Source organism: Grampus griseus (genome assembly GCF_964374135.1).
Source record: "Grampus griseus genome assembly, chromosome: 8".
NCBI lineage: Eukaryota > Metazoa > Chordata > Mammalia > Artiodactyla > Delphinidae > Grampus > Grampus griseus.
The window spans coordinates 84,260,728-84,283,949 of NC_139002.1; the positions used below are offsets into that span (position 1 = coordinate 84,260,728).

The window sequence follows — 23,222 nt, forward strand, 5'->3', positions numbered from 1 at the left end:
CTGAAGCTTGCAGAAGAAACTTATCCATATTGACTTATATGTTACACAGAACAGACAGAAATAAAAGTCTCAGACAGGCCTTTCTCACCCAACAAAGGCTTATTTTTTTCCATCCTTTGCTTGGGCTCAAGCACTCCTGCCCTGCATGCCGCCACTTTAAACATGATCAGATCTGTGCTTCACTGCAAATAACAACTGACCAACAATGGGCCCTGCTTCATAGATTTGGGAATGTTTGGCTTAAGCTGCCAATGACTGAAGGCCTTTAACTCCCACCGGCCAGTCACAGTCCGCTTTGTTGTTGTCTGTTGATGTGTCTGTGCTCATTATTCCTTGACATGCAACATCCCCCCTCCAGCCTCCACCCATCCACAGCCGCACAGAAAGCGAGATTCAAATGGGAACAGCTGTAGTGGTTCAATGGGAAGTGATGCCCCTTGTGCAAAGGGGAGGGAGACAGAAAAGGGAGAGGGCCTATTGGAGAAAGGCAACAGCTTTCAGGGAGTCTTGTATAAGAAACCTACTTTTGAATATAGTTCAGTGAAATCGCTGTTGAGACGCTGACAATGGAAATCTGCCCAGATTGAAAATGCCAGCCCTAATTCAAAAGACAATTCCTAGTTAATAGGTTGTTGCATTTTTAAATTATTTCTCGACTTTGAGCTTCTGAATTAAACAGCTAACTGGGAAATGCTACCATTTTGTATATGTACTCTGGGTATAAATGGGCACAGGTCTACACACAGCTTTAAGTGGAATTTCTTTCTAACACATTTGCGATTTATGACACCTATAAGAATTATTTCTTTAAGGATCATTGGGATTTAAAATAGAGTATGTATGAAAGCAACCATTCGTTTAGAATGTTAATCTAACAAGGAAACAAAATTTGTAACACCACACTATAAGGTTAAAAAGAAAATAGTATAATAAAGGAAATACAAAGGCTTTGGCATGGTTTTTACAATCAACAATGGTTAATTTTGATATGTAGTTGTGAACAACTTCAAAACACTTAAGTTTAAAACTCTTGCAAGCACTTTTAATTGATTAGGAATGAATTCTAGATGCACAAAATGATTGGACTGTGAACAGTAATACAACTATATCTAAGAACAATTAACTTTTGCTGGCCAAAGAAGAAACTTATGATTGCATGAAAATGTGTATAAAACATCTATAGAGTATTCTTGTCAAATATAAATGAAATTAACTTTATTATAGAAATCATTCTGAGGATTTCTAGGGAAGACAAATACTTACATTTTGACATAAAACAAATTGGATTATATCGAAGACACACTCTACCTTTTAGCTATCAACTTTTTTCTTCCTTGAATTTATATCTTACCCTTTTTTTGCACATAAACTTCATCTGTTAACAACCTTTGGAAAACCAACAGATATTTCTTACATAAATCTAGTGCATGTTGTTCCAGGTTTAAGTATATGCAAAGGAATGATACAAACGTGGAACATCAGTCCATAAACTATGAACAGATGGGTAGAAGTATTCGATATATCTTGATAAAACTCAAATTCGTGGCAAAGCTTGTTGATCATGATTTCCTTTTTTTTAAAACAACTTCATGACCAACAGAGATCAAACATCCATCCAGTCTACGTTGTTCTTTTTTTCATTATAACATACAAATGCCCATTTACAAATAATACACCAAAATGAATAAAAGTTTGGATACCAAAATGAAGATTTGTTCCAACTGATATCGTGCCTTCTGTATACAAAGGTCCTTGTTTCAAGTCCATTCCCCAGTGGTTCAACACAGGACACAATTGCAGTACTGAAGTGCTTCTAACAGCCATTTTTCTTTCCTTCCTGAACGTCCAACTGCTGTGTCCACATAGTCATTGACTGAATTAACACAATATATCCTTTCCTTTTGTTTGTTTTTTGATTGTTTGTTTTTTTTTACTGTAATCTTGGCCAGTATTGAGACATATCAGGTTCACTTCCAGGAACTTGAACTGGAACTGACACACCAGGGGAAATGAGTCCTAGAAGTGGGTGAAAGAAATAGCCATGTAGATATTCCCTTCAAGAGACAGGCATGGAGTACGAATTTATAGGTTAAAAAAAAATCTCTAGTACTTTCTAACATTTAACTGAATCTAAAAAAGAAAAAACTTTTCAAGTCCTATAAACAAAAGTAGCACCTTCAGAAACCAGAAAGCATGTTTACACACATCTACTGAATCCCAAAGGCCCCCACGCTCCCCCCACCAAAAAAACAACTCCATTTGTTTGTACGTTTGGAACTTTAGCAACAAAACCATCCTGGAAAACCAGAGTGGTACTTCTTCAGTTGCAATGAAAGGCATAGAGGAACTAGGAGGGAAGTGAGAAGTCTTCCAATAAACTCAGGAGGCCTTCACTGTTAAACTTTGGCTAATATAATAATTTCCCCTTGGAAAAGCTACGTTTTCAGGCCTTGTCTTCATATACAGCTTCTGCAATCAAATTCAGGAAAAACAACTTCTTTTTTTGTCAGTATGGCATCAAGTTACTAACTAGCTTGACTGAATTCCCCTTTTAATCAGTCTTCCCCAAGGAAGCGAGCAACAGAGAGTTAAATACACCATCACACAAGGCCAGGAGGTTCTTTTTAGGTAAACTTTGAGTGAAGGGAGATCACCTGGCAAAAGAAGCTGCAAAGGCCACCTCTGTGCAGCCTGCGGAGGGCAGCGGCTCACCTGTGGAAGTGGTGCCCGAGGTGCCCATTGGCTGACTGTTCATGTGTGTCTGCATATGTGGGGGGGTGTAGGTGTCATAACTCCGCCCGTTCACCGAAGGGCTGGTGGGCAGCATGCAGGAGTACGCAGAGGTCTGGCTGGGGACTGGGGGCTGGGAGGAGAAAGGCAAACTTGTGGTTAGTGAGAGACACTTTGCATAGCCACACCCCCAGCTCCCTCCCCCCGGCCCCCAGGAACTCTGCCAACAAGTCTGATCCTTAGATACCCGCAAGTAAAGCGCCTGAATTCCACGTGGTAACACTAAGATCGGGCTTCCACCCAGTCCTTCCGTTGTCCACTGCGGGAGCAAAGTTGCCTACACACCAAACTTTTTGAAGTACCAAAAATTCAGACCATTCATTGTCCAGCTAGACGGTTGGCACTACCCATAACATTAATAGGATTTTTGTCCATTTTCATCTTGGACCTCCGCTGGCACCTTTAGACAAACTATAACATGAGGACTTCCATAAAGACACACCCCCTCTCTTGCAAATTCAATCCATTTGGGAATCCAGCGACACCTCCACGCCTCAAACCCTGTATCTCAAGCTGTGAGGCAGAGGACAGTGGCAGGAACTCTCTGTAAAGTTTAGTTTAGGGACCCTGAAAGCCTTTCATGGTTGGACTTACAGATTTCAAGATTCTTGAAGAGGCAGATCAGTGATGATCTCAGGTTAAAGTAGTCAGAAGTGTCAGTAAATACCTAGCCCCATCCGGAGAATTAGCTGTGACTTTCTTACAGACACCAAAACTGAGATTGGGTTTTATCCACAAAATTGTGCTGCTACCCTCGAAGTGTTTAGAATCATGGTATTGAAAAGATAAACCTTTATCTTGACTAAATAAATACACAAGGCTGAGGCAAAACACCTCCTGAGCTCTCATGGGGCTATGCTGGGGCAGCAGGCTTGAGATGAATTAAGAGAAGCATACTGTCAGGAACAGGGGAGATGATAGTACTGCTCTGATCTGCAAACTATAGAAATGTTTAACACTCCAAGATCCACATCCTCAGAGAGGGTGATACATTAGAGAAGGTTCGGAGGAGGACACCCACCCTTTGTAAAATGGTTGAAGGTTTTGGTCAACAGGATAAACTGATGGACAGACTGGCCAGCCCTCACCCGCCTCCAAAATTCAAAGAGTAATTTTCTCTGAATGGTAGAATTGTTGATATTTTAATTTTATTTATGCTTTATAAATATATATATATGATTTGAATTATAAGTTGTATAATTTTTAAAAGTCAGCATTTGAAATAAATTGACCCACACCAGTCTAAGTGGAAACAACTCTAACAGAATAGCAGCATCTATTTCATTGTTTCTAAATGTTTTCTCATATACACATTTTTTTATCTTCATAGAAACCTAGATGTTGCTACAATTTACAAAACTGAACAAGACTCTGTGGCCTTATTAGAGTCTGAGGATGACTGCTAACATCGGGTTCAAAGAGGCAAGCAGGCCTTCAGGGCCTGCCAGAATTTCAGCTTGCATTTGCTTCTAATTCCCAAAATGACTTCCTCCAGGCAACTCTGACTTCTAGAAAATTCCAAGGCAGTCGTAGCAACCACAACTAATGGGCTGTTAATCCCTTAATTTACATTAATTGCTCTACGGCCAATAATATCAAGATGCAATAAAAATAGACGTGTGAATAATTCCTCTGAAGTTGCTTATCTAGCTGCTCCTGTATTAAGTCTAAAGACTGGGAAACACTTATTTTGGTGTGATTTGGGCTAGAAATCCAGCAGATGTTCAGTGGAGAACAAACGATGTGTGCAACCCCAAATTTGTTTCCTTCAGGGGCTCACGCTCACACTATCTGGCATCTCTAATTGCTGCACAAATAGGGCAGGAGTCCTGGGGAAGTCACTGCGGAAGGCCCACCAGAAGACCAATTATTTTTCCCCATCAAGAATCCCTCTAGTTCCAAAGTTCTAGTACACCCTACCTGCCTTAGACAACTTCCATCATAAAGGGTTAACCTAGTACAGGGCCCAGCACACGTGGGGGCTGGTAAATATTTGGGACGGAATTGAGAGTAGGAGCAGGTTGTTACACCAAGCAAATAGCATCAGCCTTTCCAGGCAGCTGGGAACGCCACCACCCCCTCACATCGTTCACAGCAAAGACACACGAAATTTCTAGCAGATGCCTTCTATTCCTTTTTTTCTTCTAAGATACAGAAAGAAAACTAGCTTTCCTCTATGTTAAGTGTATCGCACTATGCAAATATGAATCCCAATTCTGGTCCTTTTTTTCGTCCTCACTAGTTTATCAGAAACATCCTAAATAACAACCACAGGGCACATAAAGACTATACACTTATTAATATGAACACATGAATATAAACCCAAGTGTCATATATACTAACCTCTTACTATCTAATAATTTGCCAACATTATTTTCATTTTCTGGTACAAGTTTCTGGTCCCCAAAACATGCCCCATTCTCACCCAACATTATCAAACCAACATTCCCTGTGAGCAAAAATTAACTTGACGGCACATCAGGTTTTTATTTTATTAAAGGCATGAATCAATTAATCAATCAGCTAAAGGACTCGATTGACGGTTTTCATCTCAGACTTGACTGATCAAGCCAATCACTATATTGGGAAAGGCTCCCCAGGGTACACATAGGGCCAGTGAGGTCTGCAGGCCCCAACCCATTCCTCACTTCTTCTCCCAGGGACCCGTTAAGCAGGCAGCCGCCAGCCTCACTTACTTGCATAGGCAGGTTATTTGCCATGGTGAAGCTGGGCATGGGCGGCAAAGCACTGTATGTGTTTGTGAGGGCTGTGTCTGTTCGGCCCAACATGGAGCCAGACGTGAAGGAGGAAACTGCAGGGAGAGGACACAACAGACAGTCATTGTGAGAGTCAGAGCCAAGGGCCAACAGGTTGAAACACATTTGTTAGTACTAATATTTCCAATTACCAGGCGTGGTGGGTTGTGGGATTGGTTGGTAGACACTGGTGCTGAAACTACTGCTGATCGGAATATGACTAGGTGTGTTGCTGGCCTGTCTTCTCTGATTCCTCAGCTTTTCTTCTCTTCTCCATTTGGCTCTTCGATTAGAAAACCAGACCTGGAAATCAGATGGAACAGGTTAGCCCTGAGCCTACTCCCAGCTCCACCCCATCCCAGACACGTCCACTGTCCTCCTCCCCCAGCCCCGAGAGGCGTCCACTGTCCCCCTCCCCCAGCCCTGAGAGGCGTCCACTGTCCTCCTCCCCCCAGCCCCGAGAGGCGTCCACTGTCCTCCTCCCCCAGCCCCGAGAGGCGTCCACTGTCCCCCTCCCCCAGCCCTGAGAGGCGTCCACTGTCCTCCTCCCCCCAGCCCCGAGAGGCGTCCACTGTCCTCCTCCCCCAGCCCCGAGAGGCGTCCACTGTCCCCCTCCCCCAGCCCTGAGAGGCGTCCACTGTCCTCCTCCCCCCAGCCCCAAGAGGCGTCCACTGTCCTCCTCCCCCAGCCCCGAGAGGCGTCCACTGTCCTCCTCCCCCAGCCCCAAGAGGCGTCCACTGTCCCCCTCCCCCCAGCCCCGAGAGCTGAGTGGCGCAAAGCATTTAGCAAACTGAATCTGTTGCTGTTTATACAAACAAATGGTGTTCCTTAGACGCACCCGTGTCTCTAGAAAAGGCAAAAGGTATGAATCACAAAACATGAACACACGGTCCCTGGGTACCTGTATTCTCGCTTCAGGTAGATCTATTTTGGCCGCTAGTCTTTCTCGGGCAAACACATCTGGATAATGGGTTCTCTCAAACTCTGAAAGAGTAAGTTGCATTCTTCTGTGTTGTGCCAGAACTATACAAAACGTGTCAACCAAACCCTGGATCAATCTGGTTTCCACCTCCCGACTTCTGTCACCTCCAACCAATTCCCTTTAAAATGCTACTACTAGTAGATTGATTGTACTTGGAAGAACTATCCCATCAGAACCAAGTTCTATTCTCTTTGAAATGACATTCATTCTTCTGTGGCCTGAATTAGCCAAATCATCATTGTTTCTTCATGAGAAGTCAGACTTTTCATCTGTGAATCACTGGTACATGAAAAGAAGAAAGAAAATACACACACACACACTGAAAAGATGCCCAGGAAAAGAAAAAAAAAGGACAGAAAGAAAAAAGAAACCTTTTCAGGCCTCCGTGCAAGGGCCTTGGCTAAATTTAGCTCTTTGTACTGAAGATGTGGCATTTACTTTGATTTACTGCTTCTCTACTTTGAAAAACTCCATCACCTTTCTCCAGGGCCTCAATTTGCTCTTGGGTAAAGGATGTTCTATTTCTTTGCAGCTTCCGCTTCAGCTGAAGTCGCATTTGGGCCTCATCTGAATCTTCTCCATTGGAACTGATGGAGTTGGTATTCTCTCCCCCTCCTTCCTGTTGCTGGCAGCCATCTGGAACAAAAAGAATAGGACAGTAAGAGAAATTTGGAATAACCTGTGGTCTCCAAAAGGGGCGTCCTACAGCCATAAACTCCAAAAGCAGTCTCATCTGAAAGTCTCACCAAAACGTTCCCAAGGTAACTGTCCGCCTTCTTTTAATAAAAGACATTAGTGACATATGTTACCTGACCACCATTTTCTTTCTGTTTTTATCAAGATGAGACTGCACAATTTTGATACTCTGGGAATGGCATTCCTTTGAATGACAAAACAAGTGCTGAAGTTTCCAATTAAAATGATCTTTTATAACTAACCTTGACCCTCCAAATGCCTCGCCCAGTTCCCTTTCCTTAGAGAATTTATTTACCTATGGCTGTGTTGGGAAAATAGAAGAGTGATGTTCAAGATTTCAGCTGATCTATGATCAGTAATTCCTATCTAATCAATTAGATGTTGATAGGTTTGTAGAAAATGCTATTAAGAAACCAAACCAAGCTTGTAATCTTTAAAAAAATATTTATCTAGTTTTTATTTGAATTCTGCACAGTCAATTTCATTTTAAAGGTTGTGAATTTAGAAGTGCTTGCATTGTTCTGCAGTTTTATTCAACTATTGTATGAGTGCGCTTTGCCTTGACACCTATTACGAGCACAGCTGTAATTATATCATCACCAAGAACAGGCTATAATTGCTGAAAATGGAATTTTATATTTAGATAAAAGGACTGTCCATTCTTTGTAATGTGTTGCACCAGAGAAAAGTAAGATTTCTTTTAAATTTTTAACGTGTAATTTTAAAAAAGAAATAGTAGAGAGTTCACTAACTAGCTAAACATGCTATGCTGCAGCTGAATCCTTGGCATATCATTTAAGTGGTACATTTTTAATTAGGGCATTTCCACCACTTTTAATGTAATTTCTATCATTAAACAGGGGAAAGTTTTATTTTCCTTCGCTGCTTGGAGGGCAAGATGTGCACGTAGGCTAGCTGTCTCCTCGTGCGCGTTGCAGGAGAAGGCACGGCCTGGCAAGGGAAGGACTCAGCCCTGGCTGGGCCTCTAGGGCCACTACCTGCTGGCTGGGTCCTTGGTCTTGGGTCCTGAGGCCCCCAAGGGACACCACAGGGGCTGGCCCCCCCATCCTAGAAACTTGGCCCGTGGGGGAGGGGCCTCTAGGGGCGCCTTGGTGGGAATAGACTTGGCCAGGAATATCATTTATAATCAGGAGACAATAGGCAGTGCCTTCAAAGAGTTCAGGGAATTGTGACAGGATCTAGTGGGATCTTTTCAGGAACTTTGAAATGTTTTAAAACCCCAACTTTCTCCCCCATTTAAACAGGCGGATTCATCAGTACTGGCCACCATATGGGCCCTTGGAGATCTATTGAGATGACCACCAACACTTGAATAGCGAGGGGCTGCCTTTCAGCGCCGCACAATGCCCCGCGAGTAAGGGAAACTATTAAACTCCTGGGGCAGGAGCGTTGGCAAACTTTCGTGGGCAGAATTTTGAGGCCACAATGAGTGCGGACAACAAAAGGATTCTCTTGAGGCGTGCAGCGGGCCACATTGTGTTACAAGAAGCCCAGTCAACAGACTTTTCAGTGAAGTGTGTTAACCCCTCTGCTCTGCTATCATTAATCACTGTCCCAAGAGCAGGCGTCTCCATGCTATTTAGGGCGCTTAGCTGGGGGTTGGAGGGTGGATGGGAGGCCAGGGCAGGGGGTGGGGGGGAGGCAGGGCCGGTGGATGAGGTCCGGGGCACGGGTTGGGGGGGGAGGAAGAGAGCCGGGGAGGCAGGGAGGATGGAGACCACGGGGGAGGGAGACAGGAGAGGAGGGGGTGGAGGCCTGGTGGAGGGGTTTGGAGGAGTAGGAGAGAGGAGGGGCATGGAAAGGTGGAGGAAAAAAGAGGGCTCCACAGAGACAGAGGCCAGAAAGGTATAAGAAGGACAGAAAAGAGTGCTGAGAAGAAAAAGAGACAAGAGGGTCGAAGGAGACGGGGAGAGAAAGAGAAAAAGGGAGATAAGGGAGAGACTATTAGTAAATGGGCCGTGGCTCTGCTTTGGGTCGTCTTGCGCTCCATCAGAAAGCTGGGGGTCGGGGAGGGCTACTTAGCTGAGGGAGAGCCGCTCACTCACGTGTGCCGGCACCAGTGTCTGTGCTAATTTACTGCCCCAAGTTTCCGGGTGACTTTTCAAAGTGTTTTTCAGGGAATGAAATGAAGAGCCCCTTTTATTTTCGGATTCGGTCAATGAGGAAGACTTTAGAAATAGACTTTTTGGGCCAACTAGAAAGGCCCATCAGTCATTGCTTTGCGAAAGCACAAACAAAAACCTGCGATCATCAGAGGTTTAGGGAAGGGAGCGCTGAGAACACAATCCCATCTCGCGGGGGGGGTCACTCACGCCTTCTAGGAGGCCCCACCCCAGTCCTTTTTCTGGCACATTCGATCTCGCCAAACAAAGCTACCCGGGTCTGCCTCAGAAGACCCCCGCAGATAGCATTCTCTGCTCCCGTTTGCTTCGCTGACGTTTTCCTAATTTTAAAACATGGACATTTGCGCACGCTCTCCCTCTCCCTTTCTTCCTCCCTCCCCCCTGCACACTCTCACTCTCTCACTCTCTCTCTCTCTCTCTCTCTCTCTCTCTCTCTGCAACGGAGGTGCAGCGCTGACTTGAACTGACATTTAAGAGGAGGAAAGTCAACGAGGATGAGGAGAGCTCGATTTTAAACCTCTTTGAGGGGGAAAATAAAAACAGCCGTGGAATTAGAGGCGGTTCAGGAGAAACCCGTGGCTGCAGGATCCCTCCAAGACCCTGAAGAGCGAGCGTGCTCCATTGAAAGTTTGTTTGCTCCTTTAAAAATAGCAACTGTTCGCAGCGAGGCAGTGCCGGAGAGGTCACTCTTAGACTGGGTGCCCCCCTTTTTTTCTTTAGTGGATTTACCTTCCACTCTTAAAGCTTTTAGCAAAATAGAACTGGAAGTTGGATCTCGAATTCCCCACATGATAAACCTAAGTGGCAGACAATTAAGATATCTTCTTTAAAAGGCGCCCCCTCTGAGCGCAAAGAAGGGGCCTTCAATGGGCGCCGTCCACCTTCCAGCCTAATCCGCGAGAAGGCGAGTGAAAGCGCCTCCCATTATCCCAGCCCCAGGACCATCTGACGCTCGGGATAGGATTTGTTTCCTGGAAGAAGGAGAGGAGAGAAAGAAAAAAAAAAAAAAAAAAAGACGCTGGGAAATAAAATCATTCCTTAGTTTCTTAGTGTCTTAATCAGTGATGCGGAAAACAAGCAAGAAAAGATAGCAACCCGGTTGCGGCACCTTTTCAGCTCTGGAGCGCGGATCAAAACATTGTAGCATCTGTTGAAAAAGAGACTGACTAAATCCTATAGAGGGCCTGGGTATTACGGGGCTGGTGGCGGGGGGGGGGGGGGGGCGGGAGGAGATAAGAAAAAGTGTCTCTGTGATCCCTAAAACCACCAAAGCGCTGGAGAATCGGGGCTGGATAGAGTTGTCTCTTCTTGTTGTCAGCCCAAGTCGGCACAATTTTATTCACCGCCGCATGGCGTTGATCAGATGGAAACCAGATTTGTCTCCCTCTGAGACCTAACCTCGCCTTATGCTTTCGGAGTAATGGGCTCTTTAAAACCGCAAACCGGCTTCCTGGGCCGGCAAAGGGGGCGAGGGAGGGAGGGAGGGGGGCCTTCTTAGCGCCAAGAGAACCGAGGATTCCCGGCACGTCAGCCGGCCGCCGGCGCCCGGTGGTCCCCACGCCCGGGACTCTGCGCTCGCCTGGCGCGACCGTCCTCGCCACGCGGTGGGGACCAGGCACTGGCGTGGGTTTTCTGTGGAGTGAAGGGGGAACTGGCAGTTGGGGAGCCTGAAGGCTCTGGCAACTCGGCGCCTGAAAGTTCAAAGCTCCTGAACTAGCGCCACCTCCTGCCCCAACGGTCACCACCAGGTCCTTGCGGTTAGGCTCTCGCTTCCCGCCCTCACGCTCCCCGCGACGAAAAGCCGCCCCAATCGGGCGCCACCTCTGGTGACAGCAGAGGGGCGGGCGAAGCTGCTGCTCTCGGCTTCGGTCCGGTCCGGGCTCCGGGGAGCAGGAGCGGGTGTCCTTGTTCCAGGCCCCGGGCAAACGTGAGCCCTCGCGCCCAGGGCTCAGCCCTCCCAGGCCCGGCCACTGTGTCCCATGCCCTCCCCGAGACCTCTCGCACCCGCCGGCCAGACTCGGCGGGGTGGGGTCACCGGGACCGCAGACTGCGGGGGGCCGGGGAAGGCAACGGGAGCGCGTCACTTGGGTGTGCCCGGTGTGCGCAGGTGGGAAGCCTACGGTTTCAAGGGTCAGGTGAGGGTGTGGTGGTCACTCCCTCGTCCTCACCAGAAGCCGGAGGGGGCCGGGGCCTGCGGTCAGGGCGGAGGCAGCGCCTCCTCGGGTGCAGCCTCGCACCCTGGGAGGCCGCGGTTCGGCCCGATCCGGCGAGGGAGCGGGCGGGTCGCCCGGGGGAGCCGGGGCCCTGCGCGTCGGGAGGCCTCGGCCGGCCGAGCGGCCGCGCTGGGAAACACCGAGCCAGCGCTTTGCTCCCTATCTTCCCAGTGTCCGTCCTATATTGTTTTCTGCTCTTAAAACTGACATGTCTAATTGGCAATCGGTGCCGAATCGTGTCCAGAGGTCTCTTGTGGAACATTTCTACAGCTGTCTCCTTCAACTAGACGCTTATTCATGTCGCCTTAATGAGAAACAAAACGTTCTCTAATGAGCAATTACAGAGCGACAGGATTGTTCCCATAACAAATTCTTGCGAGTGACAGAAGCATCCTTTGTACCAGATATTTCGCATACTGTTACCGATTTTCCCTTCTCTAGCCCGGCTCGGTGGAGGCGCAGGGCACCTAGAGCGGGTCCGAGAGCGCACGGATGCGAGGGCAGCCCAGTCAGCTTCCCCTCGCCGCCTCCCAGGCCGGGAGCCCCCAGGCTTCCTCGTGCTCCGGGGAGTGAGACGCCACGTCCCATTATCCCGCATATTATCTCCTTGTCACGAGGACAACAAATACCGATTAATCTTCGGAGTAAACTGTTTCCTATTCCTGACCAAGCTACCTCCGGTGTGTGTAGGGGAGGGGGAGAGCCAACAGACCAGACCCCACCCCCATCTGCTCCTCTTCTTCCATCCCTTCTCACAGATGCAAGGACGGTCCAGATCCTATCTTTCCTCCCAGCCCCAGAGTCGCTCCCGGCACACCAAAGTCCGGTTCACAGTATCCTCACCCCACCCTTCTACGCAGTCGCCACCCACAAAGAGTGAGAACTGGGGGCCCAAAGGGTGGAAGGGGTCAGAGCAGAGAGGGTAGGGTTGTTTAGTTGGGAAAGCCACCACTTCCAATGCCCCATCCTCAACTTGGCCCTGCATCTCAGTGCTCACCCTCTCATACACACCCTACTCCTAGTCACATAATTTGTCAATTACGGCAAGAAGCAAAACGATACAATTATGTTTATCTTGCAGTCTGTCAGTGTGTTAACTTGTCACACTTCTACAGCAAGGGGGCTCTCCGTGCATTTTAATGGCACATTTGAATAGGGCACCACGCAGCTAGCTCATACACACACGCACATACTCCTGCCCATAACACACACTCGAGCGAACATATGCATGCACACACACACACACACACACACACACACCAGCCACATTCATACTACCTAACATACACAACCCTCGAATTCCCAGGCCAACCAGATAGTTCAACAAACACCACCTAGATACAGCGCAAGTCGATATGTCCCAAGCCTTTGAAGAGTTTCTCCACTACATTCTCTAGGCACAAAAGCCCGGAGAGGGAAAAAGTTGGAGAAGAGGATGGGCAAGGGGCTGCATATATGGAGAAATTGAGGATGGGTGTTTGGGTTTTTACCTTGAGTAGGTTGCCCTGGCACCGATGTCCCCGGATACCAACCCGGGCGGGTGCCCCAGCTTCCGGTCTGCCCGTTCAACATCCTTAGTTTATCATACATGCCGTCTGCACCCATCTGTTGCTTTTCGCTAGCCAGGTTGCGAAGAACTCTGTTTATTGATGACACCTGCAAATCAAATCAAGATCAAACCAAATGGTAGAGTCTCCTGAAGACACAGTTGCCCTAAGTCCCCATCTCAGCACTCCCACCGCTTAAAGAATGACCCTTAATACATTAAAAAAAAAAAATCCCAGTCATCCTAGGACAGTGGGTGGATTTGCAGAGACATCGTGGAAAGAATGCCAGCCATCGCTTTGGGCATGGAAACTCAGTTGTGTAGAGAGTTGAAAGACTAGGGAGGGGTCCTTCACTGTTGCGCACTGTCTCTGTTGACCTAACTCACATGGCTGCTTTTTTGTTGTTAAAGACTTCCCCCCCAAAATATTGAGACTTGGCCTAGAGCTTTCTTTCACTTTTATTTGTTTTATATTAGGGCAGAAATGGATGTTTGATGCCTGAAAGAAGGTTCAAACAGGTAGATTTGGCGGAAGCTCAAATCTGGTTTTCATTTGCATTTTCCTTCTAGATTCCAGTGCCTTTCTCCAGGTGCCTCCGCTCTCTACTTTGCCACATGCAAGTGAGGTGCATAACCCCCCACATTTGACTTCCATTTTCCAGAAGGTCAAAAAAAAGGTCAGGGTGCTCCTCTCAAGACCCCCAGGTACAGAGGAGACAAATTGTGGAGCACGGAGGAGAGAAAGAGAGAAAGACACTGGCAGGGAGAGGAGCAGGGGGAGGTCAAGAAAGTGATGGTAAAGAGGGAAGAGTGTGAGCTTAGGGCAGGAAGAGGGAATGTTCTCAGTGAACTTACACTTGGTATGTTATCGTTGGTACAGACCCCCTCGGACAGTAATCTGTCTCGGATTTCCCAAGCAAAGATGGACGGGCACTCCCGCTTATACTGGGCTATTTTGCTTACAACTTCTGGAGTCGCTACTCTCGGTTTACTACCACCGATTGCCCTGGGTCTGATGGAGCCAGTCTCGTAATACCTGCCCAGAATTTTACTCACACATCCGTTGGACACCTGCATAGGGGAAGTGGACAGAAAACCACATTATTAATAATTTCAAGACAAAAATAAAATTGTTTAAGTATGCATTAAACAATGACAAGCTTACGTTTTGATTGTCCAGCACTTGGACTTTTGCATCTGCATGGGTCTATAACACAAAAATATACCTTCAATGGTATGAGAACTTACTGTAGAGAGCTTTTTTCTTAAAATTACATTTGTAGCCCTAAAAACTACAAATAGGATGATACTTTCAAACCGTTTGAACTAAAAAAAAAAACTAATTTCAAAGTTTTAAAAACTGTTTTTGTAAATAAATGCTGCTTGAAGCTGCATCAAAACGAAGTCAGATTGTTTTGTGCTGACCTTGCTTAAAGTGCTGTTAAGCTGTAATGAGTGAAGGGGAAATAGAGACTGAATTTTTAGTTATCATTCCTTTAAAAATATGCCCAATTGAGTAAATGTGAGTTAGGGAGGGAGGTAAATAGCATTCGTCTTTTAAAATCAATATATATATTTTTCATAAATACGAAGAAATCAAACAAGTATCTCAAACCCTGAGGTAAGCATGGGATGAGGGAGAGGGGAATGAGATTATGTGGATTTACATAAGTCATTTTATTATAGTTCATAAACTGTTACCACAATGAATGTTTTTGCCAAATGAAAAAAGAAAGGTTTTGTTTTTTTTTCGGATTCACACCCAATTTTTTTCTTAAGCAGATGAATTGTCTTATGTGACTGACCCAGGTTGGAAGAGATCGGGAAGGATGGTGGAAGGAAAGGGGAAAGCGGAAGGCAGGGGAGTGGGGTGGGGACTGGAGTGGGGGTGAGGGTAGGTGGGTCCATAATTAGCAGCCTTTACAGTAAGAAATGGAGAGAGGGCGTTGAGAGTGGAGGGCCGCGGGGGGCGCGGCGAGTGGGGCGGCGCCGGGAGGATCACCTGCAGAATTCGGGAAATGTCGCACGGCCGGGCCCCGCTGTGAGCTAGCTCTACGATCTTCTGCCGGGTGGAGTCCGGCAGTGGCCGCCCGTTGACAAAGACACCACCGAGCTGATTCACTCCGCTGTGACCTGAGGAAAGGGAGAGGAGAGCAGAGCAGAGCGGAGAGGAGAGGAAGAAGAGTAAAGAGAACGAGGAGGTGGAGGAAGAAGAGAAGGAGGAAGAGAAGAAGCGGGAGAAAGAAGAAAAGGAAGAAGAAAGAAAAGACAACCACAATGCATCCTCAGCTCCCTGCCAACCCTGGCCAACCTCAGCGATCAGGTCCCTGCTATCGATCAGAAATGACAACGGGACCTCGCAGCCATTCCTGGCATCGGGCAGCCCAGCCCAAACACAGCCGAGCTCCTGCCCACCAGACTGCAGAAGCACCATGCAGACACACACCGACCAGCAAGAGCACACACACCTCACTACCGCCTTCACTCCAGCAGAGCCCCCAGCCCACCGCTGCCTCCATAAACACCCCAGCCAGTCTCTGAACCCGCAAGGTGCAAATCATCAGCTCAAAAAATATCCTCCCAAAGATCCCCTCTGAGTGTCAAGAAAAACCACGAGTCCTACAGAACCCACACTGAATCTCCAAGGTCTCTGCATTGTTAGAACTGTGATAGCAAATCCTATAGCTCTCCAGTGCTCCCTCAGACACTAGAGTCCAGAAACGTTTGTTGTCACACTCCAAACTCTGGTGAAGGCAACACACAAGCACTGGGATTTAAAAAAAAAAAAAAAAAGGAGAAGAAAAGGGGAGGGAGTAGAGAAGAACCAGAAGAGCAAATCCATGGCTAATGAATCACAACCTGGGTTTCAGCACCTCCACTGAAGGCTTCCTCAAGCCTCAGAGCCCCAGATCGGCTCCAGCCACAAAGTAGGCTGGCTGCTGCAGTGGGGCGGAGATCTGGGAGTCTGTTCGCACCGGCCACAGCTCTGCTGCTAAACTCGGCCCTCCCCACAGCCAAGGACAGATATTAGCAAAAATCAAAAAGTGAAAAGAAAAGGAAAAGACCACACCGCAGTGTCCCCCATCCCTCCTTTATCTGGTTATCTCACAACCTCACCCCATTGTCTAATCATAGGGAATAGGGAGTTAGCACCTCTGTAGCCCCTCCCCAGAAACCACAGACACACAAATAAAGCCAATTGCCAATTCCCACTTCCTTAAAAATCTCCAACCTGCAGCCCCGACTCTAGAGAGCAGCCCTTCCAGGAGAAGATGTGGCTCCCCGCTCAGCTCTCCTCTCCTCTCTTCTCCTTGGAGCCTCTGATAAATTGACTCCAGAAAGCTGAGCTTCTTAGCAATAAATAAGCTCCAAATATAGAAGAGGGGGGAAAATATGATGAGCCTCTCTGACATTTGTCTTTAAAATAAAACTAGCTGCACGTCAAGTTTGAGCTTAATTTCTGGAAATAGGCGGAAGTCGCTCCGGATCATGCATGGAAGGCTAATTGAAAAGATCAGTCGGGGCGCTTGTGGCAGCCTTGTCACTTTGTGACAGTGCTCCGCTCCGGGAAATTGCATCGTCACGACAAACGGGACCGTGATAAAACGACCCTTTCCGTCCCTATTTGTAGATCACTCAGACGAGATTGAACTGCACTCGTTTCCCCTTCGAGGGGAGCCGCGTTTTCAGGGTAGCCGAAGGCTTGGGGCAGGGGGGGGCCCTCACTGAGGGGGGTGCTGGAGCCTCAACTCGATGAGAAGTGACAGGCTTTTGGGGTATCTAGGCTCCGGCCGGGCCCAGCGTGAGCAGGGCCATCGCAGGGACACCGTTTCTCCAACAGAGCAAGCCCTAGATCGCGCTTACCGTTTTCTCCTAAACTCCCTTTATTGCCTTCCTTTGCCTCGAAAGAGCTTCTACTCCTCCAGATTCGGAGCCTCCCCTTTGGGCAAAGGGAGCCTTCCAGGAAAAAGAAAGGCTGCCCCAGAGAAAGATCGAGAAAGACTTTCTAAACTTCACGCGCTGCCTGAGCAGGTCCCAATCTAGGAATGCCAAGGCGTGTGAGGCCGCCTAACCCTAGACCTCCCTCCTTCTCCCCGCATTGCAAAAAACAACCTGCCCGCCACCTCCACAGCGACCGCCGGCGGGTGCTCGCCCAGGGCCAGGTCGCCTCTGCCAGCATCGAAATGGCAGCGAGGAAGCGCAGCTATAAGTTCCCCTTCAGAGGTTAAGCCTCAATCATTGTGTCCCTTCCCTAGGGACGGCTGGCGCTCTCGCCCAGTGGCGATGATTATGCGCCTAGAATTCGACCGCGAAGCATCTAATAGGAAAACATATGGTGTCAATTTGGATGCTCTGCGCCTCGCGCACACCCGGGAGCGAGCGGCACAAAGCCCTGCAGGCCGGCCCGCGACCCCGCGCGCCCCTCGGGGCCCGCCAGCCAGGCCGCAGCGGCAAACCCACAGCGCCGGGCGCCGGGGGCCGGCCCTCCCGAGAGCCTGCGGCTGGGGACCCTGTGCTGTAGGGGGAGAACCCAGCAGCCAGGAAGGGTGGACAGAAGCCTAAGCCTCGCCAAGGAGGGTTCCTACCAGGCCGAGTCCCAGGGCCTGGCAGGTTTCTGCACAACTAATCCGCCTTAAAGCTCGCCACCTTTGCGCCCACTCCTGCGCTTTACGCCCACCAGCCGCGGAAGCACCAGGGGACGACTAGCGGTTCCAGGACAGATGAATCAGGCGCTGGGGACCCTCCTCAGTCTGCAGTTCGGCAAGGGAAGGTTTCTAGAAGGCTTAGGCCTTCGGGCACTCCATATAGCTGGGCCCTTAAACCGCGTCCAGACTCCGCACCTCAACCCTGGCCTAGTTTCGCTGGGCCTCCACGCTCCCAGGCCCGGTCTCCAGATTCGTCCTGCCACACACCAGCACTCACGGACCGAGCAGGAAAGTGGGCTGGGGGCCCAAAGGGCCTAGGCAGAGGGAGAATGGGAAGTGCAAGAGCCTGGGAATCAAAGGCACAGCGGGCCGGAATGACCAGGACACACACAGCAGCTATCGGGGCAGGGCTTCTCCACCTCCTGGGCTCCATCCTCACTCTCTTCCCAGACCTAGTAAACCTGCTCTCGCCGGCGCCCTGTAACAGTCCCATGGGGCCAGTGTACCACCTCCACCCCACCGCAGGCCTGGGTGCCCCGCTCCGCTGGCCTTCCAGGGCCCTAGCCAGGGTGGGGAGGGGAGGAGCTGCCCTTAGAGTGACTGGGGGAGGGGAGCCCCCACCCCGGACGGCGGAGACATTCAGTCTTCGCTAAACCCAAGGGGCCTCCTTCTCGCGCTGCGACTGGAAGCCTCCGCCCCGCCCTGCTCAGCCCAGCCCCCCTCTCTGGGGTCAGAGCCCGGGCAGGGGCGGGGAGGGGGTGTGAGTTACAGGATTTGGGGGGATGGGGTTTCTCTACCGCAGCTTCGCAAACTCTTGCGGGCTGTTCTGAGGGGCTCAGCCCCTGTTCTTCCAGGAGGGAGAACAGAGCAAACGGCCTCCCCTCTCGGGTTGCCGGGCTAGGAGAGAGGAGCAGCTGCTTCGGGTCCCTCGGCCTCGCGCCCGCGGTCTGGCCAGCGCGGACTCCGTGAGGCTCCATGCCCTCCCCCGACCCGCGCGCGGGTCTGCACCTCCCCAGCCCCAAGTCCAAGAAGACCAGAGGCACTTACTGTTCTGCATGCTGGCGCAGGCTGGGGGCCGCGGTATCCCACGGGGCTCGAATATGGGGCTCTGTTAGCAAGAATATAGGCATTAATCATGGGCCAGCACCAGGTAGGCCTACCTCCCTACAGAGGATGTCCTGGAGCCAGGACAGGAGAAAGCCCCCTCTTTAAGGAAATGATCCACTCAGTCGGTTGCAGCGATGGAAGAGTCATCCAGCCCTGCCCTCCAGTGCATGCAAAATCTACCCTTTGGGCTACAAATACTCCAATATTCCCAATCTGTTCCCCCCAAATCTCTTAGTAGTTAACCCTTTAATCAGGAGAATCGATGACCTGATTTTGAATTTTTTCTTCTATCTGAACAACAATGAGCGAGCATTCTGACTCTTTCAGATTTTGGAACCCAAAGCAGCCAACGTAGAACTTGCCTGAAATCTGGGATGTCTGTCCACTCTCACAATAAAAGGTCTCACACATCTGCACACCCCTAGTTAAAGTCTTCGCCCTAAGACAAACCAGAAGGAGAGAAAGGTATGTCAAACTGTGGCTCAAAAGCATAGGCCCATGGGCTCTCTGATCCACACTCTCAGAAAGAAAGAAAAAAAAAATGCATCTAGGTCTCAAACTGCCATAAAACCCTAAATCCCAGACTTACACCCACATTTCCAGCAGCCTATCCTGCAGAAGTCCCCACGGTTTGCTAGTGGCTGCCCTGGCCTGGCTTGGGAGATATGGAGAAAGGATCTGACAAGTTGGGGCCCCATTTTGAAAAAATATCAAAAACCAGGGAAAGGAAGAGGGGAGAACAAGAGAAACAGCTGGGTTAGGAGTAGAGGCCAAGAGCTGGGGGGTAGGGTGGGGGGGAGGGGGAGAGGACTTATACCTGAAGTTTAGATGTGAGGCAAAGGGGACCTTGGAACTTCAGGGTGCCTGAGGGTGCAGGCTGGGGCCTACTGGGAGGGCTTCGGAGCCATTACTCCTTCCTTCAAGAATTTCACCACCCCAGTTGCCCGAAGGCCCCCAGAACCCAACTCTTTGGTTACCCCTTTATCCTTCACTCTCTCCCTCAAAGCTTCCCAGTCAGACCCCCTCTCTACTCACTTCTCAGCCTTTCTGGGACTTTGAAAGTGGCAAGCTTAACTTTTTCCCCCCCAAACCTCACTTATTGTGATTAACTTATCTTTTGGTGTTTAGATCTTCCCCCCTTTTACTGTACTGTGACACACGCTGTCTACCTCGCCTCACTGCTTTAAAAAGTATGAACAGGAGGGGGTGAGCGTGGTCGACAAAGCCTACAGAGAGTGAACAATGGCTTCTATTCTCCAGCCCTCCCCAAACCCAAAGAGCAAAACCGAGTCCCCCTAACCAGCAACACAGCTTCCAACCAAAGGTACCAACAACCCACCAACTCACAAAGGGAGCAGAGGGACACTTCTTGCTTTGTAATTCCTGACCCAGTGCTGTCCCCCAAGGTTACGACCTCCTCCATCACCTCCCTCCCTGCCTTCCCTTAAGAAGAAGGTTCTGGAGGTGGGGTTGGAATAGAAAAGTAATTTCTTGTTATAAATATCTGGAGGTAATTGTGTTACTGGTGTGAGTTGTTAGGGGCTGTAAAAAGATACAACGGCACCGTGGGGAGCTCAATTGGGAAGAGAGAGTTACAATAAAGAACCCATTCAAAAGGTTTGCCAAAAAAAAAGTAAAATCATTAAATAGTCACAGCATCATTTTCCCTGTTTAAAGACAAAACTAAAAGTTTTATTCTTGTTTTGCCTATTATGATTATTAATTTTGCCTGCCTGCAAGCAAAGAATCCCAAGAAACACATTTTTTTCTCTTAAAGGCCATTCATGGTCTAATTTATTAACTACCTGGGAGGCAGCTTAAACCCATAAAAATAAACTTAAAACTTAGACTTTCCCCCAGCTTCCCAAAGCAGCTTGGTAAATATTGGAGAAGGCAGAGGGCTACCTAGTTAGCCCTAGCTGGGTTGGCTCCCAAAGCCTTCCTCCTGTTTCTCAGTCCCCAAGACCAAGTCAAGCCAAGGACAGGCAGAAAACCCAACTTTGCACAGAATGCCCAACCCCCCTCCCCAAAGTGGGATTCTGAAACTGCACATAGTAGCCGGTGGGGAGAGGTGGACTGGAATTCCCCCAGAAGGGTAAAACTTCCTAAAACCATACTGTAACCCACACTGTACCCAACCACAATCGAATGCCCCCAGCCCAGCCGGTACATTCTTGGAGCCATTTTTTAAAAATCACTAGCTGATTCCAGAGAGGCCTAGCCGATTAATTTTCCAAGCAGCTGGGAAGGTGGAAGCATTTCAAATCCCGGTTCTGCTCCTTTCCCACACCCCTCTCAACTAAGAAGCTATCTCATTACTTAAGTAATCGTTAACACTTAGTGCAAAAGCAACCGGGGAAGCCGGGTGTCCGACACCCGGAAGCAGTCGCCTGCGGAGAGACTAGACTCCCTCCACCTCAGCCGCAGCCGAAGCCCCCCCAGCTCAGCCCAGGGCTTCCTACGGCCCCAGCTGGGTCAGAGACCCACTCGGGAAGGAAGGAGTCTCCAAACACCTCGGAGTCGCCCTGCCTTGGTCCACTAGGCCACTGAGCCACTGCCTCCCTACCCCTGACCCAACCTCAGCTTTTAACGCTGTTGTTGTTTTAATTACTTAATGCTCAAAATTCATCTCCAAACTTCTTAGCTAGGGCGAAGGGGAGAGGAGAGCTCACTTTCGCCCACCGCCCCCCCCCGACCCCCAGCCAAAGAGTAATTACCAATTAAGATGACAAAGTTTTACTCTCTAGGGCCAAATAACGACTAATCAAATTGCCTTCAGACATTTGCAAAGGTCACCGGCTATAAAAAATGTAATGTCAACGGCAACAACTATTATTTCTCCTCCGTAAACTCGCCAGGCTTTCAAGCTCTTTGCTTTTCATCTCATTTTCTGCTCCCACTCCCCTCTTCAAACCTTCCCAAGTTCGAGTTAAACGTCCAATATGGCTTAGGGAGCTTCGGATCATATGTGAAAAAAGAAACCACCGTTCACTTTGTTCTTAAACTTTCTAGAAATCACTCATGACTGGAGGGCCGGGTTTTAGCACTCAAAAAAGAAAGCATTTCCACTTGAAATTCAACTCCATTTCCCCCCAATTACACTTGCTAAAATTCAGGGCTATTATGGTGCAGGGAGACTGAGAAAATCTGCACAAGGAAAGAGGCAACAACTTTATGAACTTTGAAAAGACACTTTTCCTCCTGGGGTCTTAGAATCGAAAAGCTCTCAAATTACTCAGACTAATTAGCTGGGAGAGGACGTGATCAGACGAAGGGGAAAGCCAATGCTTTCATATTGATTTTTCTTAAAGGCCTCACAAAGGAAAAAATTCAGGAGCTTTGAATTAAAAAAAAAAATCCACCTTTCCACCTCGAAACTTGTTGAAATGGCATCACCCGGTGCAGCTTTGTCAGAGGAAGACAAGGAAAAATACCCACCGAGCGCTGGGGGCCGGAGGACAGGGAGGACCCCAGCTTTCGCAGGGCGAGGGCGAAGGTTGGGGGAAACCTGGGGAGCAGAGAGTTTTCAAGTTCCGAGCTCTGCGCTCAAGTTGGGGGCCAGAGCCTGGGGTCCTGATGGAAGCTGACAATCCTCCCGCTCGGCTCGGAGCTCCCTCGGAGCGCGCGTTCGACCGCCTCGGCCTGGCAGCTTCCTTCCCGGCTCCCGCTCTCTCGCTCTTTCTCTCCGCATCCGGCGTGGGGTTGCCGTGCCGACTGACTGCTCGGGCTGGCGGCGGGCGCGGTGGCCCTGGGCGCTCGAGCGCCCGTGGATTCCTCGGTGCCCGGGAGAGCGCCGCACAAAGCCGGAGGGCGGGCGGCGGCGCGGCGAGCCGGCTCCTTCGGCGCTCCCTCGGCGCGCGGCCCTCGGCGCGATCGCTGGGCCCGCGGCTGGACAAAGCGGCCGGCGGCGGCCAGTCTCTGCAGCCGTTCCCGGGCCTGCGGCACCGCAAAGCCTCTTCGTCCTCTGCCGCCGGCCGGGAGCATTTGGCGACGTTGTGGCCGGGAGCCGCGGCGGCTGCGTCGCCCGGAGCCTCGGTTCTTCCTGCGAGCTCAACCCGCGCTGGCGCTGGCGTTGGCGCTGGCGCTGGGGTTGAGCCGGCCGGCCGCCGCGAGCCCTGCGCCGCTCCCGCTCGCCGGCCGTCGCCCTCCGACGCGGGCTTTCGCTGGAAGTAGAAAGTTTGGGCTCCTGCGTGGAAACTTCTCCAGTCCAACTCTCCCGGCGTAGCAGTGGGGGAGGGGACCGGCGAGAGGGAGGAAGGAAGGGGGGGAGGAAGGGGGAGACCTGCCTGAATATTGCAATAAAAATGAAGCGAGAAGAAAGAAGCGGACTCACCTTTCTGAG

General features: G+C 49.6%; 1 protein-coding gene across 2 annotated transcripts; it reads right to left on the reverse strand.

The window, feature by feature from the left end:
- Window positions 1-1,930: 1,930 nt before the first annotated feature.
- PAX6 (paired box 6) lies at window positions 1,931-16,540 on the reverse strand (the record flags this gene model as incomplete). 2 transcript variants are annotated; one of them, XM_082660686.1, is made up of 11 exons in its annotated part: window positions 1,931-2,016; window positions 2,713-2,863; window positions 5,487-5,602; window positions 5,699-5,849; window positions 6,448-6,530; window positions 7,006-7,164; window positions 13,072-13,237; window positions 13,983-14,198; window positions 14,293-14,334; window positions 15,130-15,260; window positions 16,360-16,540. In XM_082660686.1, 11 exons carry the CDS (start codon window positions 16,538-16,540, stop codon window positions 1,931-1,933), a joined length of 1,482 nt encoding a protein of 493 aa, XP_082516812.1. The 2 variants fall into 2 exon arrangements, with proteins under 2 accessions (XP_082516812.1, XP_082516813.1); XM_082660687.1 differs by lacking the exons at window positions 14,293-14,334; window positions 16,360-16,540 and having other exon boundaries at window positions 14,184-14,198; window positions 15,130-15,252.
- Window positions 16,541-23,222: the final 6,682 nt, after the last annotated feature.